General features: G+C 31.8%; 8 protein-coding genes across 9 annotated transcripts; 3 read left to right on the top strand and 5 right to left on the bottom strand.

Annotated features, from left to right (window-relative positions):
• Nucleotides 1–745: 745 nt before the first annotated feature.
• Nucleotides 746–3,772, top strand: LOC124497021 (cyclic nucleotide-gated channel beta-3). Its single transcript, XM_047060645.2, has 3 exons — nucleotides 746–1,671; nucleotides 1,734–2,648; nucleotides 2,703–3,772. The coding sequence occupies exons 1-3, from the start codon at nucleotides 990–992 to the stop codon at nucleotides 3,770–3,772; spliced, it is 2,667 nt and encodes an 888-aa protein (XP_046916601.2). The 5' UTR covers nucleotides 746–989.
• LOC124500046 (replication protein A 32 kDa subunit) lies at nucleotides 3,636–4,697 on the bottom strand. Of its 2 annotated transcripts, XM_047064072.2 has the most exons (3): nucleotides 4,325–4,697; nucleotides 4,039–4,265; nucleotides 3,821–3,961 (listed from the first exon to the last, which is right to left on the bottom strand). In XM_047064072.2, exons 1-3 carry the CDS (start codon nucleotides 4,590–4,592, stop codon nucleotides 3,953–3,955), a joined length of 504 nt encoding a protein of 167 aa, XP_046920028.2. In that variant the 5' UTR covers nucleotides 4,593–4,697; the 3' UTR covers nucleotides 3,821–3,952. The 2 variants fall into 2 exon arrangements, with proteins under 2 accessions (XP_046920026.2, XP_046920028.2); XM_047064070.2 differs by having other exon boundaries at nucleotides 3,636–4,265.
• Nucleotides 4,698–4,843: 146 nt separating this feature from the next.
• LOC124500040 (uncharacterized) lies at nucleotides 4,844–6,467 on the top strand. The gene is made up of 3 exons (XM_047064062.2): nucleotides 4,844–5,009; nucleotides 5,065–5,878; nucleotides 5,949–6,467. The coding sequence occupies exons 1-3, from the start codon at nucleotides 4,899–4,901 to the stop codon at nucleotides 6,449–6,451; spliced, it is 1,428 nt and encodes a 475-aa protein (XP_046920018.1). The 5' UTR covers nucleotides 4,844–4,898; the 3' UTR covers nucleotides 6,452–6,467.
• Nucleotides 6,468–6,840: 373 nt separating this feature from the next.
• On the bottom strand, nucleotides 6,841–8,324 carry LOC124500042 (uncharacterized). Its single transcript, XM_047064065.2, has one exon. The coding sequence runs from the start codon at nucleotides 8,308–8,310 to the stop codon at nucleotides 6,961–6,963; it is 1,350 nt and encodes a 449-aa protein (XP_046920021.1). The 5' UTR covers nucleotides 8,311–8,324; the 3' UTR covers nucleotides 6,841–6,960.
• A 74-nt stretch (nucleotides 8,325–8,398) lies between these two features.
• Nucleotides 8,399–10,577, bottom strand: tos (Exonuclease tos). The gene is made up of 3 exons (XM_047064052.2): nucleotides 10,379–10,577; nucleotides 9,726–10,316; nucleotides 8,399–9,666 (listed from the first exon to the last, which is right to left on the bottom strand). Exons 1-3 carry the CDS (start codon nucleotides 10,446–10,448, stop codon nucleotides 8,504–8,506), a joined length of 1,824 nt encoding a protein of 607 aa, XP_046920008.1. The 5' UTR covers nucleotides 10,449–10,577; the 3' UTR covers nucleotides 8,399–8,503.
• Nucleotides 10,578–10,651: 74 nt separating this feature from the next.
• Yif1 (Yip1d-interacting factor 1) lies at nucleotides 10,652–12,254 on the top strand. Its single transcript, XM_047064068.2, has 5 exons — nucleotides 10,652–10,801; nucleotides 10,858–11,387; nucleotides 11,435–11,724; nucleotides 11,791–11,884; nucleotides 11,945–12,254. The coding sequence occupies exons 1-5, from the start codon at nucleotides 10,783–10,785 to the stop codon at nucleotides 12,146–12,148; spliced, it is 1,137 nt and encodes a 378-aa protein (XP_046920024.1). The 5' UTR covers nucleotides 10,652–10,782; the 3' UTR covers nucleotides 12,149–12,254.
• Nucleotides 12,240–13,030, bottom strand: LOC124500047 (putative RNA/DNA demethylase ALKBH6). The gene is made up of 2 exons (XM_047064073.2): nucleotides 12,791–13,030; nucleotides 12,240–12,741 (listed from the first exon to the last, which is right to left on the bottom strand). The coding sequence occupies exons 1-2, from the start codon at nucleotides 13,001–13,003 to the stop codon at nucleotides 12,355–12,357; spliced, it is 600 nt and encodes a 199-aa protein (XP_046920029.2). The 5' UTR covers nucleotides 13,004–13,030; the 3' UTR covers nucleotides 12,240–12,354.
• Nucleotides 13,031–13,193: 163 nt separating this feature from the next.
• Nucleotides 13,194–13,903, bottom strand: LOC124500050 (mucolipin-3-like). Its single transcript, XM_075728542.1, is given in 4 exon segments — nucleotides 13,194–13,617; nucleotides 13,680–13,741; nucleotides 13,744–13,837; nucleotides 13,896–13,903. Coding segments are annotated over 4 exon segments (315 nt in total). The 3' UTR covers nucleotides 13,194–13,466.
• Nucleotides 13,904–15,208: the final 1,305 nt, after the last annotated feature.

Below are 15,208 nucleotides of genomic sequence, written 5' to 3'. Positions count from 1 at the left end.
AAAAAAAAGAATCAAATGTAGAATTTTTTTGATTTTTCATTCATTTCTATCTAAAGAAAATAACGGCAATTTCTATACCAATAAAATAGGAATATTATTATATAATAACGAAACAAAAATTCAAACAATAAACACAAAATTATAAAATGAAGAGAAAATGAAAAGAATTTCATAATTTCAAAAAAAATACAGTATCCAATATCCAAATTATTCATAGATTATAAATCGTTAATAAAACCGATAAAGAATCGAAAAATAAAAACTGAAAGTTTAAATTTTCATAATGGTTAGCCGTTGAAAGATGGCTAAACAATTATGATGACAATGACTTGTGTCAACATTATTTGACAGAAAGTATTCTTTCCTTCTGTCGAAATGTTTGTTTACTTTAGTTTATAAAAAAAAAAAAAAAATAATGTCATGATCAACAATATCAATCATTATCAATAATGATGAATTAAATGAAATATAAATAAACATTACGGGATGTAGCATTTTTTCGTCAGATCCAGGATCATATAGAAAATATTATAAGAAATTGAGATTCAGACTAGATCATATATGCTTGCATTCGTGTTTGGATAATATATATTGCACAACAAGACCTGTTGTCCTATGGTGGTAGATGAAAAAAGCGTGATATATCTATTATAATTCTTGTTTAAGGCTATTGTCAATTTAATACGGAGTCTTTTTTTTTGATCGTGATGATGACGATGATGGGCTAAATTAAATTAGTTTTTTCCTGGATTAAATACAAACAACCATGACAACTGTGTACGGTAATTTACCACTACACCAAATATTAAATGAACAATGAAATGTAGAAATATAACCTGAAATAGTAATTTCGGTTACAGCGGCAACTCCAGCCAAGCCATTACAATTTGGTCAGATAGAAAAATTGAAAAAAAAGAGATAAACTTAGAGTTTCTTATGAATTCAATCAAATTGTGTTATCGCTCCATATCGATTAGAATCGAAAAACAATGGAAATTGAAAACTCCATTGAAAATAATGGCGATGATGATGAAGTGGAATCGTTGTTCAAGAAAAAATTCGTAACAAATCTTGACGATAACAATGCTACTCTTGCTCCAGTTGAACAAGAGAAAAGTTTCGATTTAGATGATTCAAATTATTCAGAATTAGATATATCGATCAACCGATTTCATCCGAATAATGGTGATATTCTCGTCGTGTCAACACCGAATCTTGAACATAGAAAAATTGATAAGCAAAAGTTATCGGAATATTCAGAATCAAATAAATCGGATGATGATTCTGATAATATTCAAATTCCAAATACTTGTTCATCTTATGATGATGGTGAAGTTGAAGATGCGAAACGTTATCTTAAAATTTATTCTAAACCATCTTTTCGTTGGTCTATGGATATGATACCAAATAATATAATCAATTTTAGAAATGAAAGCCAAGTTAATGAATCATCAAAAAAATTTAAACCTCCACTATCTAGACAATGCGATTTATCACCTTCCAGACGACGAGTGAATTCTGGATCAACGCAGCGATCATCCGGATCAACGGAAGATGAACATTTCTCCACATCAATAAAATCGCCTTCAATGAGAACAAATGATGATGAAAATTATCCTTATAATGTGGTCGATGAAGAAGATACCATTTCTATCTTTCAAAATATTAAAAGTAAGTCAAGTTCACTCGAATTTTTCTCATTTATATAAATCATTGATTATATCGAAAATAAGAAACACCCATACCTGTAATAGTTAGTAGTGGCGGTGGTGGTGATACTATTCCACGAAACGATAAGATGAAAGATTCTGCACAGCATGCAACCTGGATCACGGAAAGAATGCGTCATTTAGTCAAAGCATTTACTGATCGTGGTGATTTTGTTCGTCGTGTCTTCGAAGAGATGAACGCGAAAGATGAATTATCAAAATCTGATGACGATACTGAAAGTCCTGATGAGCCGATTGAGGGAAAGAAATTATCCGTTGCTTTATTCGAATCAATGTTCGGTGATGAATGGAGAAATAATGATGATGTTCAAATTGAACGAAAATTCTGGCAGCGTTTGAAACATTCGGTCTATGAACCGCAAAGTTTTATCTATATTATATGGTTATTGATTGTTTCGCTTATTTTTTTCTACAATGCGACTATGATTCCATATAGTTTGGTATTTCGTTACAATAGTGATGAACAATTGAAATCGATTATTATCAACATCATCGCCGATATGATCTATTTGGTCGATTGTTGTTGGTTTAAACCTCGATTAAAATTTCTCGAAAACGGAAACTGGATCGATGAGATTGGCCGCACTCATAAGCATTATTTTCGTTCAAGACGATTCATTTTAATTGATTTTCCATCGCAACTACCATTCGACTGGATCGCTTTGCTAGTTGCTTGGAATTTTTGCGGAAATATTCACGCTACAAGTCTTATATTGCGATTGAATCGTTTGATAAAAATTATGGATTTTTGGGAATTTTTCGAACGTGTAGATAAAGCAACGAGAAACCCATACCTTTTCCGTATAATTCATACATTGATTTATGAATTATATATTATCCATCTGGGTGCATGTGTTTACTATCGAGTTTCCGAATGGATTGGATTTGGCCATACACCTTGGACTTATAACAATAAAGGTTTGAGTGTTTTATTTTTTGTACATGTTAATTAATTTTTTTTTATTACCACAGGAATTCCATACCTTAGATGTTTTTATTTTGCCTTCCGAACGACCACATCCATCGGTGGTCGTCTTCCGAAACCAACTACAGAATTTGAACGAATTTATATGCTAATTGCATGGTTGCTAGGTGTATTTGTATTTGCCATGGTCATTGGTCAGATTCGTGATATTGTGGCACACGCAACACGCAATCAAAATTATTATATTGATTCATTGAACAAAATTGCCGCACACATGACAAGATTGTCAGTACCTGTAAATCTTCAGAAACGTGTACGATTTTGGTATAAATTTACTTGGGATTTGCAGAAAACATTCAATGAAACGGAAATCATTCGCGTACTACCGCTAAAGATGCGAACAGATCTTACTTTGTGCATTCACTCTCATACATTAAGTCGTGTAGATTTATTTAAAAATATCAATAGAAGTATATTGAGAGATTTGGTGTTGAAACTTCAGCCAATTTTGTTTCTCCCAGGTGATTATATTTGCCGTAAAGGTGATGTTGGTCATGAAATGTACATTGTTAACAAAGGTACGATTCAAGTATTCGACCCTGAAACTCGTCGAGTGTTGGTTACACTTGGTGAAGGATCCGTATTCGGTGAAATTGCCATCCTCAATCTACATGGCCAGACCAAACGAACAGCAGATGTCCGTTCATGTGGATATTCACAGTTGTTTGCGTTGAAAAAGCAAGATCTATGGGAAACACTTCGTTATTATCCGGAATATGAAAATGTTTTGAAACGCAAAGTTCAACGTATTTTGCGCAAAAAACAGCAACAAACGTCTACAAAAACATTAAATATTGATAATCAACCGCAAACAATACAAGAAATGGTCGATATTCAAGTAGCTGAACAAATTCCAGTAGAACCTATTGTTAAAGAACGACCAAAGACTCCAAAACTTTTTCAAACTGTACTCGAAACAATTAAACCAGAATCAACATTGAATCAATATTTTATTGGACAACGGAATAAATATCGTTCACATTCATTACAGACACATTCACATGAACCAGGATGGATGGAGAATGATGTTTATCGACAAAAAAGTTTAGACTTATAGATTTATTGGATATTGGATTAGATAATCATTCATTATTAATAGGATTTAAAAAAACGATTGTTTATAACGCTAAAAATAAAAAATTCGTCCTGCAAAAATGAAATGCTTTTATCGATATCGATTGGATTGACTTGATCCAGATGACGCCGAATATCATCTCTTGACACTCCAAACATGCCTTTACCATGCCTTTTAATAATATTCAAAATAGTTTTTTCAAGTTGGCTTAAATTGTTTGTTTCATAATCTTGAAATTCAAGGCTTACTATTTGTTTGTGTTGATCTTTTGTTTTAAGCGTAACTTTCATGCGCTTTTCCAACAACAATGATTGTTGAATCACATTCAAAAAATGAGTTGGGATTTCATTCGGATTTTTGATAACTCGAATACGAAATGCAACAATAAATGATTTATTATCGATTACACGAGCCATACCTATAACTTCAAGGTAATTTGCTTTAGACACATCAGGAATCGGAAAGTCCATATCATCTATAAATTATTTTAAAATATTTGAATTTGATTTTTAAAATCACAACAAATTTAGTTACCTTCAACATCATTTTTATAAAGATGAACTTCAATAGACGAGCCAGTATAATCATCAATGGTATAGATATTTCGATTGACAAATTCTTGAATGTTTTGAACCACTCCAATGGCAATAATAGAATGAATTCGTTGACGGAACATTACCAAACCATTGTCTTTATTTGTCAATCGAGCGATTTGTGAGCAAGAAACATGAACAATGTTTCTTGCGCTAGAAATTTGGTTTGCCATTGTAATTTTATCACCATCTGAATCAGAAACAGCCATAATCAAAATGATGAATATGAAGATTGTATAAAAATTTTCGGTAAATGAGAAAAAATCGTCTTTTCGAAAAACAAATGTGATAATCAGCTTCCTGTGTTATGTTGCTCAAAAGCTTCAATTTGCATGCGTGCACGCATTGATTTGAAAGATTTTCACAAATAAAATAATTTGCAATTTTCAATGAATTAAATTTGCATCAAATTAAATAATTAAATAAAAAAAAATTAAGAAATTCGATTGGGAATTAAAAGTATGTACAGAAAATTCAGCGTGATAGTTTTTATTTAGTCGTTTTCCTGGATCAGTATGAGAATTCAAAACAGTTTAAATTTCAAAGCCATTATCCTGTCCGTTGTGGTTATTTTTGTTCTAATAGTCATTCTTAGTGAACCTGTTATTTGTACAATAGATTCTAAGGTAGGTCTTTGTTTAAAATCGTGATTACGTTGAAATTATCTTGAATTTTTGGCAGACCATTTGTGAAAGTATCCAAAATGTAAAAACATTTGATATGCTGAATATTTTAGCCATTGGTGTGAACAGCAAACACAATTTGATACTGGTAACTAAAGATAAATTCGTATATGAATCGCCATTAGCCGATATGTTGGATGAAGAAAAAATTCGCTTAAATCTTGATAGAATTCACCCATCAGCAATGATAAACAAATTCACTCAATTGAATGTTAATCAACGTTTCAACAAGTTTTATGAATATGATCAAATACATTCGGCATTTTTTATGACACTTTCGAATAAAACATCACTTTGTTTCATAGCAATGGATCAATCCTCACAGAAAAGTCTCAATTATTGGATCGATGATAATCTAATTCATGAGACATTGAATTTCATAATACCAACGCCGAAATCGATCGTTGAAGATATCGATGATTTTGTCATATCTAATCGTGCTAGTTATCCAGAATATTTTGTATGGCGGAACCATCGTGCCACTGGTAAATCAAGCATAGGTATTGCCAGATTGGAATCAAAATCTTATCCGGAAGAAGAGGCTTGGAAATATATGAAAAATAACATTATATTCCAACATATTTGTATTGAAAAAGATGAACTATTGTTTATGCATCCTATTCCCGGTACTAGTTGCAATGGATTACCATTTCAAGCAAAAGATGTTGCTATCGGATTTTTTACTCAATATTATCTTTTCCTCATTGGCGATCAATATGTATATAGAATTGAGGAAAAAATATTCTACAACATGAGCAAATCTGCACCAGTGGTAAAAGTTAAAATTGAAGATTTTATCAATTGTCCACAAGGTTAGTAGTTTTTGGGCATGAAAACATTTTTAAACTGCTGAGATTTTCATAATTTTTTTTTTCATTTTAGAGGGTGTTCCAATCACTGGAATTAGCCAAGGAAATGGCATTGGAGCTTTACAAATAATCCTGATGATTGCATTATCAATAATAATTGTCTTAATGTATCTCTTTTTGGGATGGTATTGTTGGAAACAAATATTTAACCGTTCGAATACTGGCGATGAAACTACTGAAGACAATGATAATGATGATGTTACATCTACCATGCAGACTTTATCTCCGATAACAAAATCAAAAATTGTGATTAAACAATCAAAATTGAATGCCATGAGTTCAGATGGTAAAATGTCAATGAAATTAACGAAATCCGTCAAGTCTAAATTCAGTCCAAAAAGCAAAATTCCATCGAAAATTTCCTCAACAATTAAACGAAGATCGCCGTTGATGTCGACAAAATCTACTACTACAACAACAATTAGCAGTGGCCTGAAAACAATGTCTAAATCGAAAATTTCAACAATTAGTCCAAAATCTAAAATTCGTTCCCAATATAAACAAGTAAAAAATTGAATAAATTTATCCAGAATAGCATTGTTTTCAGTAATGCAAAAAAAATGATCAAGCAATTCTTGTTACAATGAAATCATTTCAAATACTTTTCTTGTCATTCATAGCGATACAAATGTGCTTGTCAAAAGAATTGAATCTGTGTTTTAGTTTACAAAATTCCACATCATTGAATAATAGTTTGTTGTTGTTTCAGACAAAAATTGAAAAAAAAATTTTCCAATGTATTTCTTCTACCCAGAACGACGACAGTAAGTTTAATCTCAATTTTTTTCGATGTTGATTTTTTTTTGTTCTTTTTGTGTATTTATAGAAATTATAAAAGAGAAATGGAAAAAAATATTGATCGTAATGTTTGCATCTATAATGGTGATTTTACATCCATTGCCTTCATTGTTTTTGATGTTTTATTATTTTTGTTTTCATAAACAAAAACATCAACATAATCCTAACAACAATATGACAATGATTATTTAAAATAAAATATTTTATAAATTAAATCGAATATAAATTTATGTATTTTCCAATTTTTTTATTTTCAATGGTAATGGTGGTGCATGTTCATCATAGATTTTTTCTGGTATTAATCTACGAAGACGATCATCATTAAATTCATTTGCCATATCATAAAGTTCGATCAAAGTTTCTTGAGGCCATAACGATAATGGTCGTAATTGACCACAATAAATGAAACGAAAATATTCATACCATGAAGCGTAACTGTATTTATCCAAATAAATGAAATCCAAATCGAACCATTCTCCATCTTGGAATTTTTCACGAAAATAATCTAAGTGATTTATCAATGTTTGACGATTCATTGTGATTATATAATTACTAAATCGTATTTCGAAAATTATATCCGATTCTTTGATATTATTAAATGAACCGAATTGAATAATTGTTTGGTTCAAATCCACTGGCAACCATGTGAGCCGTGGGGTAGAATTGTGTAAATAAAGACAATATACATCCGAAAGACAACGATGGCCAGTTCGAATCATTTTTGAATCATAACAATCGTATGCCCAACATTTTCCATCATTAAGAACCAACACATAGCCATTCGGAGAACCAATAATATCATGAATTCGACCACCATCTAGATTGACAGAATCAGCAAGGAATGTTTTAGTTGAGTTTTCCGTATATCTAAATTGATAAAGATAATCATCAATGCTGATGATCAGAAATTGATCAGAATCAAAGGAAATTAATTTTTTGATTTTTATAGATGTATTCTTCGTGATATCATCTGATTTACAGCTGATATGGATCGGCTCTATCGATATGGATGTCCACGACAAAAGTCGATTGCGATTGGTCATCAATAATGAAACATTTGATGAGCATACAAAATCTACAATTGCTTCATTATCCATTAATGGTGGTTGACAGCGTTTTGGTTGTTGATCGAAAAGATTTGAATGCCATAAAATGTTGGAATGGTCCAAAGCCAACATTTTGGTTTTGAAACAATGATAATTTTGAACATTTTCTATCTCAAGCTTCATTTCATTATCAGTTTCACTATACATTATCGAGTATAAATTTTTGATTACATTGCATTGGTCATCACTTTTTGGTTGAACTCCAATGACCAAGTATAGTTTGAAATCAGTGGCAATCACATCGAATATTTGTTTTCCGCGAAGACTTTCGATTTCTTTCAGGTCACATGAACTTTTTATCCATTGTCCAGTGGCGAACACACGACGATTTTCATCTCTAGTCAACAACAATGCCGAAGAGCAATTGTCTCCAAATATAAAGAATCTTTCAATATTGGGCAAAAATTTGGGCGATAATTTTCGAATTTCACGCCATAAGCAAATATCCTCGGTTTGAAGATATACATCCATGATTGATTTTCATCATTTTCATAATTTTTGAGTTGTGGAAAGATAATTCCAAAAAAAAGAGTTTCGCAACGTCAGATGGCGTAGCTAACAGATTGAAAAAGTTTTAATTTTTATTTTTAAAATTCATTTATTTATTAAAAATTTACAATTAAATAAATGAAATAACTTGCCAATTTGAAAAATAAAATTACAATTATGGAGAAATTTTTGGAAAAAATTTACGAATATCAGTGGCAGTGATTTTTGTTTCTGACGAAGAGGATTTTGTTCGAGTATTTTTCTTTGAGACGTTACGATCTGGAGTGTTCGATAATGTGATTAATTTATTAAATAGATCTGATGAGGACATTTGTAATTCAGTTGGAGAATTAGATGTCGATGTTGATTGCGATGTTTGTGTTGAAGATAGAGAATAGGATTGTCGATATGAACTTTTCGCAATAGGTTTATCAATCTGACAACTATTCAATAGCTGTAATGTTCTGACTTCTTCTTCCTCAATTGATGAAAACGATTGATTCAATTCTTCAGTCGAAATTTGTAAAGATTCGGGTCGAGATTTTTTTGGCTGAGGAAGATAGCTCTCTGCATCACTATTGTCAGTTTGTTCATCAATTTTTTCGTGTAAAAAATATTTAGATTTCTTTACAATACCATCATCGACTACCGTACGTTTGCGAAATACATTACGGGTATATCGTCGTTGAATCGAAGTTTTTGTTTTTCGATTTGTATCATTTTCGTTCTTCTCAGATTTCCCACTATCAATAATTTCATTACCATTGTTTTTCAATTTTGGGCTTTTGACTTTTGATGGGCTGATTTTTGAGATACGTTTTTCTTCTTTTTTATCACCATTTTGAATGATTAATTCGAGATTACGATTTGACATCTGTGATCTAATACGTTCGTTGAATTCTGGTGAATGCCAAATGGTTAAACTTTGAGGAATGAATGAATCTAAAATACTCAAGGTTTTTGGGCACACGTTTCCTAATACATAATTCGTGACAAATTTAAGATTATTGTCCAATTTCTCTTCACCATTAGAAAAAAAATTTCCACCATATAATTTCAATTCATTGGGATCGATATTTTGCTTCAATGGATTCAGATAGACTAATCGATCGAATTGAGGTGAGTAAACGATTTGATGATCAAATGTGTTAGAAGCACGAATAAAGTCTTCAATATAATCGTTTGTAACATTAATTTTGCCGTTCATTTTCAAAACAGAGGGTAATTTTTGTAAGATTACATGCATATTCTCAGCGGTTGGATCTTCAATAAAAGATTCGAAAAATTTTCGAGCACGCCCAATCCCAATGCCAGGAATGTTGGAAACATAATCACAACCTAATCGAATAGTATCAGCAAGAATTCAATTAATAAATAATTATTCTATTTATACTTACCAGATAGAATACACATGAGTTGAAATTTTCTTAAATTCAAATTTTTGAAACATCGGTTCAAATGACTCATATCAATCATTTTACCACGTTCAAATTCTCGATCCAATTTATACAAAGCTCGTTTACAACCAAATGCTAACAAATCAGAATCTTCAGTAATTGCATAGTCAGCTAAATTATTATTAACTAAATAGGTAATTTGAGCATCAGCTTCGAACGGTGCCACCAAACAATCAATTTGTTTTTGGCGACAACGTTCAATCACTTGACGACACATTTCAAAAGTGACATCAACACATTGTCGCATAAGCCAACGGGCCTCACTTTCACGACCTTTGCGTAACAATACTTCAATCTCTTCACGTTTTTCCTGTTTACGTTTTTGTCTGGCTAATTTTGTTTCAGATTTGGCTGGAAGACTTTGTCCATCAAAAACAAGGATAGGTGTGATACGATGTTTTTCTAATATTTTACAAAAATTAAGACAATAATGGATAAACATTTCAGTCGGTTCCCCCATATAGATACGATCAGCACAACTATAACAGGCGCGATGTATCCATCCATTTGTATCAACAGCAGCTACAGTATCTATTTAGAATATTAAATTTAATTGAATTGAAAATAAGAAAATCAAATTTGAATAGACAAACCTTGAAGTCTAGAAAGGGAAACAGTTGTTTCAGCACCTTTCATTAATGGTAATAAACCTTGTATTCCCATATTTATTGAATCGTAATATGTCACTTGTCGGTCATTTATCGAAAAGATTCAATCAAGAACCAACAGACAAAAAAGTCATATCACATTTGATGAAGGCAGAAAAAATCCCGCCATTTTTACATTCATCAACAATAGAGCATTCAGACAACAGTGCTCACAGTGGAAATTTTCCGAGGAAAAATTTTTATAAGAATTGCAAAAGTTTTGTCGAAAATATAGTATTTGATGTTGACGCGTCTGAAAATTATTGGTGATCAGTTAAATTGCTGACGACGATTTTAATTAAAACATTTACGTCATTACCATTTTATTGATCATTTTTCACATTTTCATCATGGATTTGAATCGACCAGGTTTGTTTATTTTACCCGAATAATTATGTTTAGAATATTATTTCTTTATCCATTAGGACCATCTCGTCGTCATATTTCATCGGGTACTGACAATGTTTCTTCAACTCCCATGTTTACCGAAAGTTATTTTACTGTCGATTCTGATAATTTTGACCAAACAGCAGCAAAAACATCATCGTCTTCACCACCGGTTCCACCATCGACACAAGGGTTTAATAATTATAATCAAATGAATTCCTTCTTCAACCAGAATGATAATTATGGAATTTCTTCACCTACTCCACCGGTGTCATGCTCATCATCTTGGCAACAACCACCTTCGATGCCGCCAATGTCGGGATTTTCTTCGGGACAAATACCACAACAACAATTTCATCAGCCAATGTTTCCAAATCAACAATTTTTAATGGCTGCTGGTCAACAACTCCTATCTAATCCGATGACCGCGGCTGCCATTGATGCTTATTCACAATCATTAGTTGACAAAAGTAAAGGTTGGATGGGCAACATAAAACAATATTTTGCCGTTGATACAAATTATGCAATGAAAAAATTATTGCTTATATTTGCACCATTTTTGCATAAGGTTTGTATAGAAATCTATATCTATTGCTTCTAAAATTTGTGATATAGGACTGGTCAATTCGATACAATTCTGAAATTGTAGCGCCTAGGGATGAACCTAATTTGCCCGATCTATATATACCATCTATGGCATTTATAACTTATATTTTGGTCTCCGGTTACATACTCGGATTGCGTAATCAATTTGCTCCTGAACAATTGGGAATTTATGCTTCAAGTGCTCTAGCATGGCTACTGTTGGAAGTTTTTCTAATTATGATTGCTAAATATGTTATGAATCTAAGTTCGGCACTTGGATTCTTTCACATGGTGGCATTTGGTGGATATAAATTCGTTTGGTAAGTATCATTGAACTTTAAATGAAAACTAGTAGATATTTTCAAATTAATTAAAAAAAATTGCAGTATTGATACTTTACTTTTAGCTGCAATTATGTTTGGACGTAATGGTTATCTCATATTATTTATGTATTGTACAGTATCATTGGGTTATTTTCTTGTAAGTATGCATGACACATGATAATGTCGGATTAATCTATCTATTGTTTATGCTTCATAGATTCGAGCATTGAGTACAAATCTCCAACAAAGCCAACAATCCTCCTACCAGCATCAATATGGTGATAATCCTCGAACAGCATATTATTTGGTGATATTTATTGCTCTATTGCAGCCATTCATTATGTATTTTTTGACATCAAGTTTATCAACCACCATTCATGATCCTAGTGGTTCGACGATACCTTCTAAGCCTATAGAATAATTTTGAATGTTTGTTGAAGGTACTTCCTAAATTTTTATCATTTTTGATTAAATTTTCTATAATCATATAAATAAATGATCGATTTGTGGAATTATTTTTTAAAAAATATTTTATTCAAATTCAATTTATGACATTTGGGAACAAAGCGTATTGTAAATGAATATCGTGTTTGTCGTCGTAGGCAATTATTTGCATCCATTAGTTCTTTAATGTTTTTTTCCAATCAAATTGAAATTAACGATTATTTTGTTTGGCAATGTTTCGTTGTTATTGATCGGAAATTTATCTACATCTATTTCTTCTATTTCGTGCAGGTATTTTTTATAAGCATCATATTTTAAAATCGATAAACTTCGTGGCCATAATAGCAAAGAGAATCGATATTTCCGACCTTCGGTTAATGATTTTTCATAAAAATTCAAAACTGTATGAGATCCTGTATTAATCGTAGCCACTACTGGATGATACAATGGCCCATCTTCATGTGCCAATATTCCTTGACCGGGTTCATATCGATTGATCAATACTTGATTGGGCAAATTACCATCGAAAATATTCATTTTCTGTAAACTATTTGCATAGACTTGTAACCACTAATGATAGAAATCTGTTTAGTAAGTGAGATTTCTGTCCTTAACAAACCTGTGGCAAATCTTCAGCCAACATTCCTTCGGTACTTGGATATCCACCATAAACCTGTAAGCTTCGATTTGATAGAAATTGCCATTTAGGTTTCGGTGCTTGTATCACGCGGTCAATCAATTTTCGTTCTTCATCCGTATCAAGGAAATCTGAAATATAAAAAATTGAATCTGGAACCAAAGGATGATCAATTTTGTAATCAAGATAATCCATTATTTGCGGTATAAGATTTAACGTCTCAAGAACAGATTGTAAAAATGTGGAATAAGATATTCGTATAGTACGTGTTTTTATTTGTAGTTTTTTTTATTAAATTATCTCATTCTCCAAATCGGAATCTGATCTAGAAAATTTTCATAAAGAATATCAAGAATTGTAGAATATTAAACAAATGATAAAATAATTTCTCGTAATTTAAATCACTATTTTATTCATTTAAATATTAATAATTAAAAGTTGAGTTATAAAATCATAACTATTTTAGTCGTAAAATTTAATTCTTATATGTCAAGAAGCATTCGACGATGAGCGAAAACAGATTCGAAAATAGTTTTGAATTTGGTCAACAAATGAGTTATTATGGAATCCAGAATCAAAATTCTCCATTGGATATTCTTCTATAAATTTTTTTAGAGTTGAATTTGACTGTGATAAGTCATTGATTTCTTTATATGAATCACGAACCGATTCGTATGCATCGAGTAGCAAATGTAGCAAACATATCATCACCGTTTATAAGTGAAAACAAACATTCCAATGTTGAACTAAGCGTACGAAATTTGAGATGATGAGGACCCAAAACGACCCAACCACAAAAACAAAATCCTCTGTAAAATGATAAAATTTTGTAAGCATAATTTTTTTTAAACTGATGAACAATTACACTAACCCATAAACTAAAAATGCACAGAGACAGAACCGCAAAACGTTTGGAAAAGATTTCTTTAATGTTACAATAAGAGAATGTTGTATGATTGAAAATAGGCAAAATAACGTAATAATGGAAACCAAACCAAAAGATTACAAATGCCTAAAAATAGCGAACAGCTAACAGAAAAAAAAATTATAACCAATTTAATTTGAAACATATAAATATTTAACAAACCTATTCATCTTTTTTACTGATACAATTGGACTATCACCTTTATGGTTTCTACAAATTGATAATAATGATGAACCATTGTTGTAGTGAGAATCAATTAAATGCAAAACGAACAATATTTAATAATAAATATGTCGTGGGATCGTTTGTGAAAATCGGATTTTTATTTGTTGTCGAGTTGTGTGTATTAGTGTTCCTGACTCGGAATTTTCGGCTGAAAAACGTGCTCGTTCTCTCTCACCGACATTCTCGGTCGAAATAGGGGAAAGTAGAAATAGGCAGGAGCATGCGCAGCCAGTAATGCTACATATATACAGTGATATAATACAAATATACAGTAATACCCCGCTTAACGCGGGGTTACGTTCCAAAAATATTGAGCGTAAAGCGAAACAACAGCGCAAAGCGGGGTTTTTTTTTGCATAATTTACATAATGCATTTTTACTCTTCATATACAATGTAACAATGTATTGCAATGTAATGTAATTGCAAAGCGTTATATCGAAACAGCGCTAATCGGGGCAGCGTTAAGCGAAGTATTTCTGTAATGTCGTAAAATATGATTGTTATATACGACCATAATTACGTTCTATATTATGGGGGAGGATAATGGTCAGGGGGAAAATTACCCCATCATTTATAAATTTGCCTCCCCCATTTACACACATTAACACATATACACGCATATACACATTCGACGTCGGTTCAAATCCCATCGCGGCCGCCTGGGTTAATATAAAAAATAGTCAGTGTTGGGGGTGGATAGTGGTTTGCGCAAAATCACTTATAAATTTGCCTCCCCCTTGCTTATAAAACCTATTTGTTGGGGAGGATAGTGATTGCCGATCACTTATAAATTTGCCCCCCAATTATCACAATACACATTTACACTTGCGCATAATGTAATATAAAAAATAGTCAGTGTTGGGGGTGGATAGTGGTTTGCGCATAATCACTTATAAATTTGCCTCCTCCTCGCTTATAAAACCTATTTGTTGGGGAGGATAGTGATTGCCGATCACTTATAAATTTGCCCCCCAATTATCACAATACACATTTACACTTGCGCATAATGTAATATAAAAAATAGTCAGTGTTGGGGGTGGATAGTGGTTTGTGCATAATCACTTATAAATTTGCCTCCCCCTCGCTTATAAAACCTATTTGTTGGGGAGGATAGTGGTATGGACCATAATTGTCCGATCACTTATAAATTTGCCCCCCAATTATTTATATACACATTTACACATTACATATATATAAATTAATTTAAAAAATAGTAAGTGTTGGGGGTGGATAGTGGACAATCACTTAT

Source organism: Dermatophagoides farinae, chromosome 2 (genome assembly GCF_024713945.1).
Source record: "Dermatophagoides farinae isolate YC_2012a chromosome 2, ASM2471394v1, whole genome shotgun sequence".
NCBI classification, from domain to species: Eukaryota; Metazoa; Arthropoda; class Arachnida; order Sarcoptiformes; family Pyroglyphidae; genus Dermatophagoides; species Dermatophagoides farinae.
The sequence above is the reverse complement of the archived record's forward strand: the minus strand, read 5'-3'. Positions and strand labels throughout refer to the sequence as shown.